Here is a 16,694-nt window from a genome sequence, read left to right on the forward strand (position 1 = left end):
GGTGTGATTGGCAGCCCCGAGAGGTGGCCCCTCAGCCGGTCTTGGTGCCAACGATCCCCCCACCTGCCCATACCTCACTGTCCCCAGGGGTCACCGAGGAGTTTGCCATCACAGAGGCCATGCTGAGTGCCTGGTCCTCGCTGGACGGTGAGGAGCTGCACCTCGAGACCAGCCCCCAGGACATGGATCAGCTCCAGGGTACAGCCCGGGGGGCCTGGGCTGGGGTGGGTGGTGCAGAACTGAGGCCAGAGGCCTGTGGCCACCCCAGGCTGTGTGACGCAGGCAAGACCCTTCCTTCCCCAGCCTTCGTTTTCTCATCTGTAAAATGGACCCACTCCCCATTGACAGCCTCCTGGCTTTCACCTCACCTGGCCACTCCCCCGATGAGTGGCCCTCCCCCGATGCCCCCGCCAGCCCCCAGCGCGCCAGCCCTGAGCAGCAGCACCGGCAGCAGCTGCCCGGGGGCCTGGGGCCTGAGGCAGGGGGCTGCCTGCAGGGGTCGCTCCCCTCGGTGGACAGCGGCTCCCTCTCCGAAGAGGAAGACGAGGTTTTCTATAACTGAGGCGGAGGCTGCACGGGGCCAGCACCTGCCCACACCGTGACCTTGGCCAGTCCGTAGCCCAGGCACATCTGGACTCTGGGAACGCCGCTGGGCAGCTCTCCACCTCTTGGGGCAGGCTCAGGGAGGAGGCGGCAGGGATGAGGGCTGGCGCTCCTGTGGGTCACTCTGTGCTTCGGTGGACCCGACCATCAGAGGCAGCCTGAGTCCCCCTTCTCCGTCTTTCCCAGGCTCAGGGGGCACTGCCCCTTGCCCCTTGTCTTCAGGGAGCTCAAGGACAGCGACAGATGCTGGGGCCATGGCCCCCAGAGACGCTGCTGCCAGGATCCCAGGCCGATGGCCTCGTGGGGACAGAGAGACCCACTAGGAGTGGGGCTGGGGACCCTGCCTTGACCCTGGGCTCAGTCCCCCGCCTGTGCACCTGCTCCCTAGGGAAGATGAGGTCGCCTCCCTTGAGGCACAGCCCCTGCTCATTGGCACCTTCAGAGCGTCTCTGTGTCTGGAGTGTCCACCTGGCTCTCCCCGTCCCGAATCTGCTCCCTCGGTGCCCCCACTGCCACCCCCGTCGTCCTCACGGTGCCCTGGTATTAAAGCGGTGGGTTCACCTGCATGCACTTGGCTGGTCTTTGCTGGGGAAGGCGGGTGCCTGGGCCCCTGGGCAGGGGTTCTGGAGGGACCGAGGGGAGGGTCCTGGCCCCCAGCACACACACAGCTGTTCCACCTGCTGCCGCCCAGCCAGGACAGGCCCCATGGAGGACGCCCCTTGGAGCTCAAGTGAGGGAGGAGCTGCGGCTCCGGGAGGGCTCAGCTTTATTTCTCTCGGGAACCTCAACCCATCCCCGAGGACCTCCAGGCCTGCCCCTGCCGATGGCGCCCGCCAGCCTCCGCAGCCATGAGCCGAGCGCCTGCTCCCTGGGCGCTGCCCTGGTCTGGTCTCTCCCTCCCTCACACTCTGAGCTCTGTGCTTCAAGGCAGGAGCTGGTGTCCCCCAAGACGGCATGGGGAGAAAGTGGGGCTCCTGTCGGGGCTGGGTTAGGGCTGCTGCCACGCCGAGCAGGTGAGCTAGGATGGAGCGGTGGGGACAGTCGGGACTGGAGAAGGGACGCCGGCTCCTGGACGCCACAGTCGCCAGCGCAGGGGGTGTCCCGCCTCCTCGTGCGGGGCAGCTCACTTGGCGGCTGGTGGGTTCGTCAGGGCAGAGATTGCTTTCTCCAGCTAGAACAGAGCACAGGGGGTGGGGAGGGAGGCTGCAGGGCAGGCGAGAGCGGGGGCTCCGCCGTCGTTTGACTTCGCCAGGGCTGGATTCTTTGGTGACGGCTAGAGCGGTGCCTCCCCATTGCTCAGATGGGATCACTGGCACCAGGGAGTGGCAGCGAGGCTGCTGGCCACAAGACCAGGTCAGGGCACTCAGGCTGCTGTGCCCCCTGGCCAGGAAGGGGAGTCCCTCAGTATCCTCAGGGGGCACGTGCTGTGTCCCATATCACAGAGCTGGTTCGAGCCCCAGCAACTCTGCGTCATATCAGCTCCCTGCTGATGCGCCTGGGGAGCCGCAGGTGATCGCCCAAGTCCTGAGTACCTGCCCACCCCTATGGGAGCCCCAGGTGGACTTCCTGGCTCCAGCTTCACCCGGCCCCGCTCTGGGTTTTGTAGCCGTGCTGGGGAGCACCCAGTGAATGGAAGCTCTCCCCTCCGACCCTCTTCCTTTTTCACTCCGGCTTAAAAATAAATAAATAAGAATGAAAAAAAGGAAGAGATTTCCCTGAGTCACCCCCCCCCCCCTCCCCCGGTACCTCCACCCAGGACACGTAGCCCACAGCTCTGCCCTTGGACGTCACATAGAGCGATCGAAGATTCAACAGCTCAAACAGGTTGTGTGCCTGCAAGGGGGTGTCAGGAAACACTGGAGGGTCGGGGCGCCCAGCCACCCCTCTGGCTGCACCCCTAAATCTCTGCCAGGAACCAGGGACCTGCGGGCAATGTTCACTATGACCACCAGGGGGCCCCAGAGTCCGCACATGGGCTGTGCAAGCCTGGGTGGAAGGACCTCAGCAGAGAGTGTGTGGCCACACCAGGTTGCCTGGCCTGTTTCTGCCCCTGGCCCACCTGAGAGCCGGGCTCTGTCCTCACAGGGTTGGTAATGTGCCTGTGATCACACAGGGAGACTGAAGTGGATGGGAAAGGGACTCCCATGTGTGGTGATGCAACACTTGTACCCAATGTCTACCCCCCAAACCCCAAGAGCTTCTGTGCCGCTTCTACCCCTCTAGTAGTGTCTCTGGGTCACCCCAGCCACCCTGGGGGTCGGGGCACAGGGCGGGCACTGCTGTGCACAGTCTGCCAATGAGGAAGCAGGCCAGGGGGACGGAGCAACACAGTGTAGCGGGGGAGGCTGGAGCCCTCGTTCCCTGCCGGCCCTTGCTCTCTGCCCCAGGGTCCTGGCTGACCCCCTAATCCTCCACTTCCTGACTTCTCCCCATTACCTGGTGCAGCAAGGTCTCAGGGGACAGCGTCAGGGTCACTGGCTCCGTGGGGCAGCCCCCAGCCAGGATGTCCTGGAGACAGCGCTGGGGATGGGGGCAGGGAGATGGGTACCTGCACCAGCCCCCTGTCCCTGGGCAGCCCCTTCCAGACTGCCTCTCCCCTCACCTCTCTGCTGCCCACCCTCACACATACCCACCTGCTGTCCTGAAGCCCTGGCAGGTACCTCGGCCTGGAGGGCTTGCACCAACTGGGCCCTCTGCACAATGCCCACCAGGAGCTGCGACTCTAGCAGGTGCACAGGGAGGGGTGGAGAGGCGCATTATGCAGAGTAACTCCATCTACCCAGCACCTACTATGTGCCAGGAACCCACGTGCTGGGGTTGCCCTGTCTCTCCTATGGGTCCATTGGAACAACTCTCACCCACTGGACAGGACAGCAAACTGAGCCTCAGGGGCACAGCGCTGCTGATTGTCATGCCCAAGGTCACTGAGCATCCAATGTGGAGGTGTGGTAGGCGGGGCCAAGGGGCAGTCTGCTCCCGTGGGGACTCTCCATGCTGCAGGGCCGCCTGCCTGGGGACATCTGGCTGTCAGCACTGGCTCAGCCCAGTTCTGGAAGGAACCCAGGAGACACTGCGGCCTAGCGTCCTCCCGTGTGCAGCACTGGGGTTGTCAGCACGGCGTCTGTCCTGAGTGTCTGAGAGGGTCCGTCCAGGACCACCTCCAGTTCCAAACCCCCAGACGCTCCAGCCCCCTACGTAAAATGACGCGGGGTTTGGACAGAACCTGCGCACACCCTCCATATACTTTAAAGCATCCTAAGAGACTCTTAAGACCTACTACGGTACGACAGTGTGCAGTAGTTACTGACCGTCACTGGGCAAGGATGGAGACGGGGACGCGGGCACACGATCAGGCCAGACGCAGCCCTTTCTCCCCGGCAGACAGGGAGGTCACCAGTGTTTGGGTGGGAGGCGCCAGCTACATACAAGACAGATAAATGTGCCCATCCCTTTCATTTTTTTAAAGATTTATTTTTATATTTCTGAGGCATAATTAGAGAGGGAGAGTGATATTTTTTATCTTCTGGTTCACTCCCCCAAGTAGCTGCAATGGCCAGGGCTGGGCCAGGCGGAAGTTGGCAGCCAGGAGCTTCTTCTGTGTCTCCCACGTGGGTGCAGGGACCTGAGCACTTGGGTCATCTTCCACTGCCCTCCCAGGCCATTAGCAGGGAGCCGTATCAGAAGTGGTACAGCCAGGACTCGAAGTAGGGTCTCTTATGGGATGTGGCTTCACTTGCAATGCCACAACGCTGGCCTCATGTGTCTGCCCTTTTAAAACAAAGCTGGGGCCAGCACTGTGTGCAAAGTGTTAAGCTGAGCCTTCCCAGCACCCCTCAGGAGGGCCTGTTGAGTCCCTGCTGCTCCACTCTGGTCCAGCTCCCTGCTAATGGGCCTGAGAGAGCAGTGCAAGATGGTCCAGATGCTTGGGCCCTTGTCACTCACACGGGAGACCCAGATGGAGTTCCTGGCTCCTGGCATCAGCCTGGCCCAACCGGGTCGTTAGAGCCATTTGGGAGTAAACCATCAAATGGAAGATCTCTCTCTCTCCCTCTCTCTCTCTCTCTCTCTCTCTCCCACACCTTGTAATTCTTTCAAATAAGTAAACCTTAATAAATACATGAGTAAGTAACAGATATCATAAGGAAAGCTGTCCTTGGGTGGGCAGTGGACCCACAGCCCAGGCCTGAGCTGCTCGGGAGCTCGGTGCTTCCTGTGACTCAGCAGAGAGCTGAGCCGAGGACAGCTCCTCCTTTGTCCCGGGAGGCGAAGTCCTGGCAGCTCGCACACGGGCCGCAACTTTCGAGGTGCAGAGCTCTGAAGCACGACGTACAGGTGGGTGGGGGGCCTGCCTGGGGTTTCGGGAACCCTCTGGACGTGTGTGTGCAGGTGAGGGAACCACGGAGGAGCAGCGGTGCCCTGAGTTCTGCAGCTCCCAGGTGGCTCTGGCTCTCAGGGGTGGGCATCAGGGTGAGCCCCCACTGCTGTGCAGGTTGAGGGAGATCTCAAGAGGAAGCTTCTGGAAGACCCTAGTGGTGTCCCCACCAGCAGAAGCCCCAGCCTGGGTCAGAGGCCACAAACACTGTCACCGCCAGGTGGACGTGTCCCCCATGCCGAGGCCCTGAGGGCCTGTTTCCTTGTTGCTGATGAGGGAGCTGAGGCTGGGAGAGGGGGAGGGGAAGGCACTCGCCCAGGCTCACACAGCGTCGACGTCGGGGCCTGGACGCAGGTGCAGACCGAGCCCTCTGCTTGCCCTTCCTGGGCCTGACCCTCTGGACTCTGGGAAGAAGACTAGGGGAAGCCCTAGCCCCGGCCACCGTCCCCACCCCGGGCCGGGCACCTGTGCTCTCCACCAGGGGGTACTCGGCCTCGTCCGTGGAGGTCAGCACCTTGACCACCTGCTCCAGGGCCGCGTCCCTGGCCAGCGTGCTGATGGCACGGCGCATGAAGTGCTCCACGATCACGCGGTGGGAGCTGGGGGCAGAGGAGCTCCCATCAGGCCCTGGGTCCCCGGTCCAGGACGAAGCAGGGTACGCGGGGAGGTGAGCTGGCCAGGCCCCGTGGTCCTCAAGGGTGGGCAAAGAGGTTCCTGGATGAGCGGTTCCAGGAGCCCCACGGTGGAAAGGACCCTGAGGCCAGCGCGGCCCAGATCTGAGTCCCAGCCCCTGCCCGGGACAAGCTGCACTGTGGTCTCCCTGGGGAATCTCATTTGCAGCAAAGTTAGATGGGAGGTGGGGGGGTGGGGGGGTTGAAAGTTTCAAAGCCACTGAGTCACCAGCCCAATTTACAGGTGGGGAAGCTGAGGTATGCAGCAAGGTGGCAGCTTGCCAGCTGGGCCTCGGACCCGGGGCCTCGCGGAGCCTCTTAGCTCTCCTCTTTGGGCCGACAGCGGCTCCGGCTGGATCTGGTCCAGTGAGGACCTCACAGCCGGTTTCCCTTCCGGCTCCATCTCTGGCTCCTAACATCCCAGGGAGGACAGCAGACCAGGACTGGGAGAGGCCAGGGGGCTGTCATGTCTGTTGCTCACTCCCCGTGGGGCCTGGAGCGAGACCCAGGCACTCTCTGAGCCCCAGCTTCTTCATGGGGCAAGTGGGGTGCTGTGGAGAGTGGAGACCAGAGGGCAGCGGCATCAGACTTCCCAGTGCCCCTTATCTAAGGCTGGCTGTGGGGATGCACCTATCCAAGGTCGGCTGTAGGGCTGGGGACTAGTCCAATGGGGGTGCACCCCACTATCCACCCCCACTAGCCTCGGGTGGATCCACTCACCCAATGACGCGGCCCCGAATCCATGGCAAGTAGGGCAGTTTCTTCACAATGATGGTGCCTTCATAGAAGGAAGGCTGGCAGCTCTGGGCGATGGCGTTGGCCACCAGCACAGCCATGAGCACCGGCAGGGCGTGCACGATCTGTCCGGTCAGCTCGAAGGCCAGCAGCGCCGTGGAGATGGAGTGGGTCACCGCACCTGAGAAGGCCGCAGCCCCTGGGGGACAGGCAGGGCAGAAAGCCTGAGACCAGGGCCCGCTGTCCCGTGGAGGACAAGGCTGGCACGGCCACGGTCCTGGGCTAGAGGGGGGGAACTGTGCAGGCTGGAAGTGTCCTCTCTCCCGAGCTGGCTGAGAGGGGAGAGAGAAGCTAGGGGATAGGGAATCGGGACCAGACAAGAGCTGTAGGGTGATGGGGCTTAGGGAACAGATGGGCGGCTCAGAGACCCCGGCAGCACTGCCAGCCAATTCTCTGTGCAGCCCGCCCAGCCGGGAGCTGACCACTCACCCGCCAGGGCGTAGCCGCCGGGCATGATGGGGTTGATGACACCTCCAGTCACGATGCCCTCAGGGAAGGCGACAGAGAGGGCTTCCCCCAAGAGGCGCCCAATGGCAGCTCCTGGACACAGACTTAGAGTGAGAAGGGGGCAGCGTGCGGACTGGACCCCCACGACCTCCAATCTGAGGACCATTGCGGTCCCATCCTGGGAGGTAGCAGGTGACGCATCTCTGGATCTGCACTAGAGATGTTGAATCTCCCCAACTCTCAGCACCCCAGACTCACCAATGATGAAGATGGGCAAGAAGTAGCCAGCGGGCATGGGGATGGTGGTGGCCAGAATCAGCATCCAGAACTGTGAAGAGGGGAGGGGCAGAAGTGAGAGGCAGCCGGCAAGGCACAGGCAAGAGGAGACTGGGCAGTGGGCAGGAGGGCGGCCAGGCACGACCCAGCACCGGCATCCGGGGTCGGGGCTGCACGGAAGGGCCAGGACCCTCCCCTGGTAAAGCGCTCCCTGTGGCCTGGCATCAAGCCAATGCTCTCCTACTCCTTAGCCTTCCCTTTGGGGTAGACACAGTAGCTGCCCCACTTTAAAGATGAGAAGACTGAGGCAAGGGAAAGAGGCAGTCAGGGAGTGTAGGTGGAAGGGCCGACTCCATGCTGCAACCCCCAAACGACCCCAGCGGGTCTCAGCTGTGTTCCCCCGGAGGCCCTGGGTGCCCACCTTCATAACCAGGAAGAAGGCGAGGGTCCCGAAGATGGTGAAGCGGGGGTGGTACCATTCCCACCACAGGTGCTGGGGGTCGGGCTCCGCAGGCCACGGTGGGGACGAGTTGCGGGTCAGCAGCGCCCACGAGTGGTTGTCAAACAGGGTGTCCAGATGCTCCCTCATGGACAGCTGGGGGTGGAGTCTGCACCAGGGCCTGACCAGACCCCGGCCCCTGCTACCCAGCCCCTCCGGGGGCCACGTCCAGTCCCACTCAGCTCCCCCAGCTGGGGCCCTGGGGGAGGGCTGTGACCTCCCACACTGCCTTCCCCCCCTGCAAATGCCGCCCAGGCGGGCGTCTCCCTGCTCATGGGTGCAGACACCATCAGAGGTCACTAAGGGGCAACCTGGGGTCCCCACTCCCATCGCCCCCGAGGCTCAGCTCACCCGAGAAGCCATGAAGCGGCCCACTCCGGGGGGGTAGGTGATGGAGGCCAGAACCGTGGCCGCCAGGGCCGCGTACAGAGGCTTGCTGTTGGGATGGGGAAGGAGATCCAGGGCTGACTCCACTTCCCCACTGCATGGAGGGGAGACAGGGGCCGAGCCAGACAAGGGCAGACGCCACCACCCTGGGTGCTGATGCCCAGGCCCACAAGGGGCGAGGCAGGATGGGAGGGGGCGTGTCTCGGGGACCTCCAGGGAGGACGCTAGGGACAGTCTGCCACTGGCAGGGCTGATGAGAGTTAGGGACAGCAGCAGGCTGGTGGGAAGGCCTGAGCTGGCCAGGCCAGGGCAGGGCTGGGCTACTAGCTGGGACAGAAGGAGGGCTGGCCAATGCCAGGTCAGGGCATCAAGGTTGTGGAGCAGGGGACAATTGGGGGTGGGACACCAGTGAGAGGAGGGGTTAAAGGAAGGGGCTGGCCGGGGCCATGGCTCATCAGGCTAATCCTCCGCCTTGCGGCGCCGGCACACCGGGTTCTAGTCCCGGTTGGGGCACCAGATTCTGTCCTGGTTGCCCCTCTTCCAGGCCAGCTCTCTGTTATGGCCCGGGAAGGCAGTGGAGGATGGCCCAAGTGCTTGGGCCCTGCACCCCATGAGAGACCAGGAGAGGCACCTGGCTCCTGCCATCGGATCCGTGCGGTGTGCCGGCCACAGCGCGCTGGCTGCGACGGCCATTGGAGGGTGAACCAACGGCAAAAGGAAGACCTTTCTCTCTTTCTCTCTCTCTCACTGTCCACTCAGCCTTTCAAAAACAAAACAAAAACAAAAACAAAAAAAAAAAAGGAAGGGGCTGGAGGCACAGCCAGGGAGCAGGTGGTGTAGATGAGGGAACGCAGCTCCCACGGGGTGAGGCTAAGCAGGGGCTGGGGCTCAGCGAGGGGGCAGGGGCTCATGTTGGCTGGGCTTTCTCTCCATGAGGCTGGGGGTCTGCGAGGGGCCCAGCCCTGCCAGGCCCACCTGGTGGCCATCAGTTTGGAGATGAGTTTGTTGGTTTTGGTGAAGGCCAGGAAGGTGCGCTGGCAGTAGAGGTAGGCACAGCTGGCCACGCCGCAGATGGCCCTGGGGACGAGAGGAGTGAGGCCACACCCCTCCCCAGCCCAGGGGCTCTCAGGGGGCCCGAGGCACCTGCTCACCCCAGCAACACGAAGAAGAAGATCTCCGGCAGGTCGAAGGGGACATCCACCGGGAAGCTGGTCTTGTAGAGGGAGGTGATGGTCTCTGGGCAGGAGGGGGCAGGCAGGAAGGGATGGGTTGAGGGGGGAGGGTGAGGCGACGGAGGGAGGAGAAAGTCCCCCACCCAGGCACCCACGTGGCTCACCCTGCTCGCTGTTGAAGACGGCCAGGAGCCGGAACATGAAGGCCCCGCAGGTGGCAGCGAAGAAGCCCCTCCAGTAATCCCAGACGGAGAAGTGGGAAGACATGACCTCGATGCAGAACAGGACACCTGGGGGCAGCACTGGGCTCAGGGGACCCAGCCTTCCCATTCCATGGTTCAGGGCTCTGAGGCCCCTCCTGTTCTGTTCTACAGCCTGGACTGGCAGGGACACCCCTTCCCTTGGGTCCTGAGCCCAGGGTGAGTAGGGTGGACTCCCCTAGCTGGGGTCCGTCGCACCCTAGAACTGTGCCCTCCTCACACACAGGGTGGGGACAGAGTGGCCCAGTCTTACAGCTCTGGCAGCCAGGCCCCATGGCTGGGCCACACTGGGGAACGGATTTCTGCACACGTCTGTCTAATGTGACCCCCTAGCACTTGAGGCCCCGCCCTGAGGTGGTGGTTCCCGCACTGGACAGCAGAGAGATCTGGATGCAGCCTGATGCCTCCTCAGGTCCCTCCTGGGCGGCAGCCAAGCCATAGAAGGCAGGGCACGTGGGGGTCCCAGGATGCAGAGAAAGGTGGGAGGGAGGGTCTCACCGCTGAAGGGGGCTGCAAAGACCGTGGCCACGCCCACCGCCGCCCCTGCCACCAGCATCTCATTTTGCTTGCTCTTGTTCTGGGGGAGTGGAGGTGCAGGGCTCAGAGCCGGGCCCTGCCTCCCACCACCCCTGCAGGCGCTGCCCTCTCCTCCCCCCTGCCATTACCTCCGCCTCCCCGATGGTCTTGGTGCGCACGCGCCCCAGGTAGGCAGCAATCATCACGCTCAGGTGCACGAAGGGGCCCTGTGGCCGGGCAAGGTGTGGGCTCAGGGCAGAGGGCACAGAGGCGGCCCGCCCCGTCTTTCCTCCTCGGTTCCCTCTCCCTACCTCCTCGTCCACCCCTGAGCCCAGTCTGAGGGCAGCAGAGGGAGCCTCCCCCACACCCAGCTCTCCCATCTCCCCAGATTCCAGGGTGGCCTGAGATGGCCTTTGTCCCCCTCTGGGGCTGGGACCTCCTCTTCCCCAACACTGAGCCCCCCCAAGGCAGGGATTGGCTGAGCCCCTCTGCCCCAGCCATAGGGAGGCGGGTGTGGGAGGCGGTGGGGGTGGGCGCTGCCGCCGGTCCAGTCCATACCACTTTGCCCAGGAAGAGGGTACTGCCCGTGGCCAGGGTGCAGGAGCTGCCAACCACCTTGGCCCCGAAGTTCTTGATGTCCAGGTAGTCTTCCAAGACCACCCCCGACAAGATGGTCTTCACCTCTGGGACTCCAGAACCTTGGCGGGGGTGGGCAGGGAGACAAGCCGGGCACCACTAGATTAGAACTCTTAAGGAAGAGCCTGGCTTTGTGGTACTGTGGGTTCAACGCCACCTGCAGTGCCTGATCCCCTAGGACCAGCAGGTTCAAGTTTCAGCTGTCCCACTTCTTCTTCTTCTTCTTCTTTTTTTTTTTTTTTTTGACAGGCAGAGTGTACAGTGAGAGAGGTAGAGACAGAGAGAAAGGTCTTCCTTTGCCGTTGGTTCACCCTCCAATGGCCACCACGGCTGGCACACTGCGGCCGGCGCACTGCACTGATCCGAAGGCAGGAGCCAGGTGCTTCTCCCGGTCTCCCATGGGGTGCAGGGCCCAAGCACTTGGGCCATCCTCCACTGCACTCCCTGGCCACAGCAGAGAGCTGGCCTGGAAGAGGGGCAACCGGGACAGAATCTGGCGCCCTGACCAGGACTAGAACCCAGTGTGCCGGCGCCGCAAGGCAGAGGATTAGCCTAGTGAGCCTAGGCGCCGGCAGCTGTCCCACTTATGATTCAGCTCCCTGCTTCTGCCTGGCCCAGTCCTGGTTGTTGTAGCCATTTGGGTAATGAACCATCAGATGCAAGATCTCTCTCTGTTTCCCTCTCTCTCTGCCTCTGGGACTCTGCTTCTCAAATAAATAAGTCTTAAAAGAAGAAGGAGGAGGAGGCGGCGGGGGTGGGGGGGTGGGAAGGGGGAGAGGGACGGGGAGGAGAAAGAGAAGAAGAAGGACTCTTTAGGGGCTGGTTGGCACAGCTGCTAAGCCGTTGCCTATGACACTGGCATATCATACTGGAGTACTGGATGGAGTTCTGGCTGCTGTGTTTCCAACCCAGTCCTGCAAATGTGCCTGGGAAGAGAGTGGAGGAGACCTGGGTGGAGTTCTAGGTTCCTGGTTTTGGCCTAGCCCAGCTCCAACTGCTGTGGGCATTTGCAAAGTAAATAGGTGGATGGAAGATATTATCTCTCTCTCTCTCTCTCTCTCTCTCTCGCTCTCGCTCTCGTTCTCACTCTCCCTCTCTCTCTCTCTGCACCCTCTTCCCGCTTTCATGGCTCTGCTTTTCAAATAAATTAATTATAAAAAAAAAGCGGAGATGAGGATATGAGCTATCCATGTCCCTCCAGCTGGGCCTGGCCCACCATAAGGAAAGACAGGGGACTCAGGACACACTGACAGCCCCCTCTGGGCCCCTCCCTGGGTCCCCTATTTCGGCCTGGAGCTGGGGGAATGTTGAGAGGTTGGGGGGAGCTGTGCACCTACCGTCACACTATCCCTGGCCCTGGGCTTTGTCTCCACACCCCAGGGAACCTGTCCCCAGTCCTCTGATCACAGCCCACAGGAGGCGGAGCCAACAGTGACCCAGAGTCAGCATTGGACCTCTCGCTAAGTGACTCTAGGCACCCAACACGCCTGTTCTGGGCCTGCTTCTCTAGCTGTGAAGTGGGGGGCAGCAGGCAGCCCATGGACATGAGAAGGTTTGACCAGGGACGACTGTTACCCAAACGGCGTGGCGACGCTGGACTCACCTCCCGAGAAGGGCGTGATGCTCTGGGAGAAGCCGGAGGAGAAGGAGACCAGGGCCACAGGGTACACGGTCCAGGAGAGATACCGGAGCAGGTGGCTGTCCCCAATCTCCCGGTACAGCCACTTGTGCGCTGGAGACAGCCAGGCATCAGGGAGCTGCCCTCGGGGCCACACACTGAGGTCCCCACTTACTGAGCAGGAATGGGGGCTAAGGGCTACCCAGCATGGGGCAGACCCCCAGGTGGAGGCAGGAGAGGGGCCCGGGGTCCGATTCCTAGCTGCTTCCTGGTCCAACGACCTTGGGCAACACCTTCCCTGACTGTCAAAGGATCTGGTGACAAGGTCACTGAGGGCTAGAAGAGATCCCTGAGGAGGAAGTGAGACGGGGTGTGGAGCACCTGCTAGGGTTCTTCATGGTCGGAGGAGAGCAAGAGGCTCTACTCTCCCTGCCACTGCCTCCTCCTCCAGGAAGGACTCAGGGTGGAGAGGGTGCTGAAGGGTATGGAGGGACACGCTACGCCTGGTGGTCTCACAAGCCCCTTCCCCCAGGGTAACTGAGCTGAGGGCAGCAGGTGCAGAAGGGGTGGGAGTGGCACAAAGAGGGGCACAGAGCCCAGAGCAGCCAGGACTCTGGGGTCATCGAGGGCTCGCTCCGAATGTGCAGGAGAGGAGACTCAGGCTCAGAGAGGGTCAGGAGCCTGCTCAGGGTCGCACAGCGAGGCAGGAGCTGAGCCAGGACCAGACTCACCCTGCTCCCCGTCCAGAGCCCTCCGACCACCCCACTCTACACGGAGGCCCATGCAGCAACACTGAGAGCCCACTGGAGCCGCTGTTCCTAAGCAGGGATGGGTGCCTGCCAGGGGTTACCTCGGACCACACTGTCAATGACCAGATCCATGGCATAGCTGATGAGGGCCATGAGCACCCCCAGGGTCATCAGGAAGTACCAGTCCTCGCCCACGCGGAACAGCTTCTGCTTCAGCCACTCCAGGCCACCTGGGCAGGGGCATCGGGTCACAGCCATCAGGTCGCAGGGGCCTGGGACGGCGCATTCCCTGCAGGGAGCCCAAAGCAGGGAGGACGCTGGCGGGGAGAGGTGGGGGGCAGGTGCGGGTGGTGGAGTCCAGCATGACCCTGAACGCCACGCACAAACAAGAGCAGGGCTGGTGCAGGGGGTGGCACCTGTTTGCCTTCCCCATTTCTGCCCCTCCAGGGAGACTCCTGGGAGAGTGACCACTGGGCAGGGGAGGTGGGGGGCGCCTGCAGTACAGCTTCCCAAGCAGAGCAGCAGGGTCCTGCCAGCTCTCTGCGTTGTACTTGGACAGCGGAACCAGCAAGGCCCCCAGCCCCCAGGCTGGACTTGGCATCTTTCTGGGGTCCCTGCCATCTCTGTCCCTTGGCGAAGGGTTAGAGAGTCAAGTCCCAAAATGATCAATGTGGGCTGGGACTCCTAGAACGGTGCCGAGTCCACAGCTCCCCAGCCACTTGTGTGGCTCCAGCTCGCCTGATGGTGACCCCGGGACCCCTCCCACACTCAAATGGGTGAGGGGCAAGGGTGGTGCACTGGATCCTGAAATGGCCGAAGGGCACTCACCAGCCACACGTGACCCAGACAGAGGGACAGGCAGACAGAGCCCTTCCGTCCCTGCCACCCTGAGACTCTGGGCTGTGAGGTCCCCAGGGAGTGGAAAGCAGGAGGGGGGCCCCTGGGCAGCCCTGGCCAGGGAAGGCACCTGAGGGTCTTCTCTGGGGAGCGGAGGGGCCCCAGCTCTCACCTCGGATGCTGCGGCGGAGGCGGGGACACGGGCCCCACAGCTCCCGCAGGGCCACCGGGTTCTCGGGGGAGCCCTCTCGCAGCCCCACCAGCTCCTCCATGGGGACCCTGGTGGGGCCGACAGACACACACACAGACAGACTGACAGAGTTCCCCGCGGTGAGCCGCACCAGAGCCTGCTCCCTGCCTCCTGGCTCTGCCCCAGCTCTGCCCCAGGTAGAGGGGAAGATGGTGTTTCCCCATGTGTGTGGTGCGTGTGCGGGGTCAGGAGGAGACGCCGGCCCGGGTGAGTCCTCGGCACCGAGGGCTGCCCCGAGGGGCTGTGCATGCCTGTGCCAGGTGTGGGGGGAGGCGAGTGTTTCACGATGTCTCCTCCACTCTCCTGTGTTCCTTGATCAGAGCCCCCGCCCTCTTCTGTGAGCCCCTCACGTCCCCCACCCCCCAGGGACGTCACTTGGCTGCTTCCATGGTTTGAGCTCTCTTAGCGCAGTGAGCCACCAACACTGCGGGTCCCTGTGGACAACTCTGAGTCCCCATGCCCACGCCCCCTTGGCCACAGAGGCAGGAAACCCCAGGCCCAGAAGGAGAGCCCTCCAGGGTCATGGTGTGGAGCCGACTCCTGCCCCTGACCTCCAGTGCTGCCTGCTGCAGCATCATCCAAGTTCATGACCCCACATCGCCCCCCGCACCAGGACCCCTTTACCTGTCAGCGCTCTCTGCTGGGACCAGGCTGGCCTCCTCTGGCAGAGCCGTGCACTTCCAGCTCTGAGCACCTAGAAGGTGTGTGCTCCACCAATCAAAACCCTCCCTTCCCCCACCCTGGCCCTAGTTTTACCTTGGTCATTAAGAATGTCCTTGACAAACCAACCAGAACTGCCCATTACTTGCAGGGCAGAGCTGCCAGGAGGAAGGGGAGCAGGGGCTTCCCCCACGCGGCAGAGCATTGGAGGGAGGCGGTCCTGCTCAGACTCCACAGACTCCTGTGGCCTGGTGGGGGAGGGGAAGTAGGTGCACAGAGCAGGACAGTGAGGGGTTCAAGGCAGGGCTCTAGCTCAGGGCTCTGGATTCTCAGAGCCGGCAAGGAAGGCATTTGCAAAGGCAGGGAACAGGGAACACACACAGGCAAAGGTGAGCAGGGTGACCCCTGACCCTGCCTGCCATGACCCTCAGCCCTCCCAGGACCACCCTGGGTATCTGCAAAAACCCAAGAAGTTGGGCAGAATTAACCCATTTTAAGGAAATGGCATTGAGAGAAGTGAGGCTGCTTGTCCAAGGTCATGGCCATGGAAGGCAGGGCCAGGATTCCCACCCTGGTCTGGCCCACCCCAAGCCTGCACCCTGCACACCAGGCCCTGACTGCAGGGCCCACCTTGCTCAGCGGGAGGAAGGAGGCCCACAGGTAGGACAATGGTGGTGGCCTCAGCACCTGGCAGCAACTCGGACTCGATCTTTGTGCCAGGGCCTCCAGGCTCAGCAAACTGCACTCAGACCACAGCGTCCAAGGGGCAGTGGCTCTGTCTCACCCAGACAGAGGGCAGGAGCATGGGCACAGGGCTCGTGGCAAAGGCACACGTGGGTTTTGGGTGCCAGCTGCATGCCAGGAGCCCTGCCTCTGCAGCTCCCTTCACCCTCCCACACCTTGTAGCCAGGGACAGCATCACCGTTTGTCAGATAACAAACAGGGGATCAGAGAGGTGCACTCAGTCACCCAACACCACACAGCAGAGGCCAAGCCCAGATTCTAGACGGTACAGCTCTTCCCCTCCTGGAAGCTTCTTGAGCTCCCAATCATCAGGGTGATGATTTGGGTGCAAAGCAGAGGGTTTGTGCCTGATGCCACCTTTGGAAGATGAGGGCAAGGGAAATAGGACAGTTACCCTCACCCCACACCCCAGACGACGCTACCTCTCCAAATCATGGTTGCCCCTTGGTGACTAGTTCAAATCTGGGACCCTGAGCCACCCTCCACCCTGGAGGCCTGGGCAAGCCAATTTAACATAGGAGCAGGTGCAGGTGTTTGGGTCATCCCTTATCAGAGTCTTGGGTTCAAGTCCTGGCTCCACCAGCCATTTAACTTCCTGCTATGGCGCACCTCGGGAGAAAGCAGGTGATGGCTCAAGTCCTTGGGTCCCTGCCACCCACATGGGAGATCTGGATTGGGTTCCTGTGTCCTGGCTTCAGTCTGGCTCAGCCCTAGCTGGCTGTTGTGGGCATCTGGAAAGTGAACCAGCAGATGGGAGATCTGTTTATGCCTCTTTGACTTCCAAATAAAATGAAAAACACATCAATAACTAAAATAGGAATAGGTGAGGGGACATGCAGTTCACCTTGACCAGCCTACCTGTTGACTGTGCAGTCACTGAGTAACTGGCTCTGTTGACACCCTAACACCAGGCTCTCGTCACAGGCAGCTGCTGGCTACAGTCCCACAGCTGGCCCTGCCTGACCACACCTTTACCTCCCGATTACCAGGAAGCTAAGAAGGGGGCAATGGTGGGGGGGGTGCACAACACAATGCCCTTCTCTCTCAAAGCCATCACCCCCTCCTGCCCGTCCTAACCCCTCCCTCCTCGGTTGGGTGAGAGCAAGTTCAATGCCAGGGCAGCTCTGCCCCCACCCCCAGCTCCTCCACCATGGGGGTCTCAGTCTCTGCTCTGTGCCTGGCAGAGGCCGGAAGCTCAGCCT

At 62.3% G+C, this 16,694-nt stretch overlaps 1 protein-coding gene and 1 long non-coding RNA gene across 2 annotated transcripts; one reads left to right on the plus strand and one right to left on the minus strand.

Moving 5' to 3' along the window:
* The first annotated feature begins 84 nt into the window (after positions 1-84).
* Positions 85-1,169, plus strand: LOC138850727 (uncharacterized). The gene is made up of 2 exons (XR_011390877.1): positions 85-198; positions 790-1,169. It is a non-coding gene; the product is annotated as an uncharacterized lncRNA (long non-coding RNA).
* Positions 1,170-1,328: 159 nt separating this feature from the next.
* On the minus strand, positions 1,329-14,788 carry LOC138850725 (chloride channel protein ClC-Ka-like). The gene is made up of 20 exons (XM_070079250.1): positions 14,713-14,788; positions 14,011-14,117; positions 13,103-13,231; positions 12,238-12,366; positions 10,557-10,696; positions 10,148-10,225; positions 9,981-10,059; positions 9,387-9,512; positions 9,202-9,286; positions 9,026-9,127; positions 8,015-8,099; positions 7,586-7,759; positions 7,147-7,216; positions 6,871-6,981; positions 6,367-6,580; positions 5,441-5,574; positions 3,237-3,325; positions 3,040-3,123; positions 2,350-2,436; positions 1,329-1,774 (listed from the first exon to the last, which is right to left on the minus strand). The coding sequence occupies exons 2-20, from the start codon at positions 14,108-14,110 to the stop codon at positions 1,727-1,729; spliced, it is 2,064 nt and encodes a 687-aa protein (XP_069935351.1). The 5' UTR covers positions 14,111-14,117; positions 14,713-14,788; the 3' UTR covers positions 1,329-1,726.
* Between the last annotated feature and the right edge of the window lie 1,906 nt (positions 14,789-16,694).

The sequence above is a fragment of the Oryctolagus cuniculus genome, chromosome 7 (assembly GCF_964237555.1).
Source record: "Oryctolagus cuniculus chromosome 7, mOryCun1.1, whole genome shotgun sequence".
Taxonomy (NCBI): Eukaryota; Metazoa; Chordata; class Mammalia; order Lagomorpha; family Leporidae; genus Oryctolagus; species Oryctolagus cuniculus.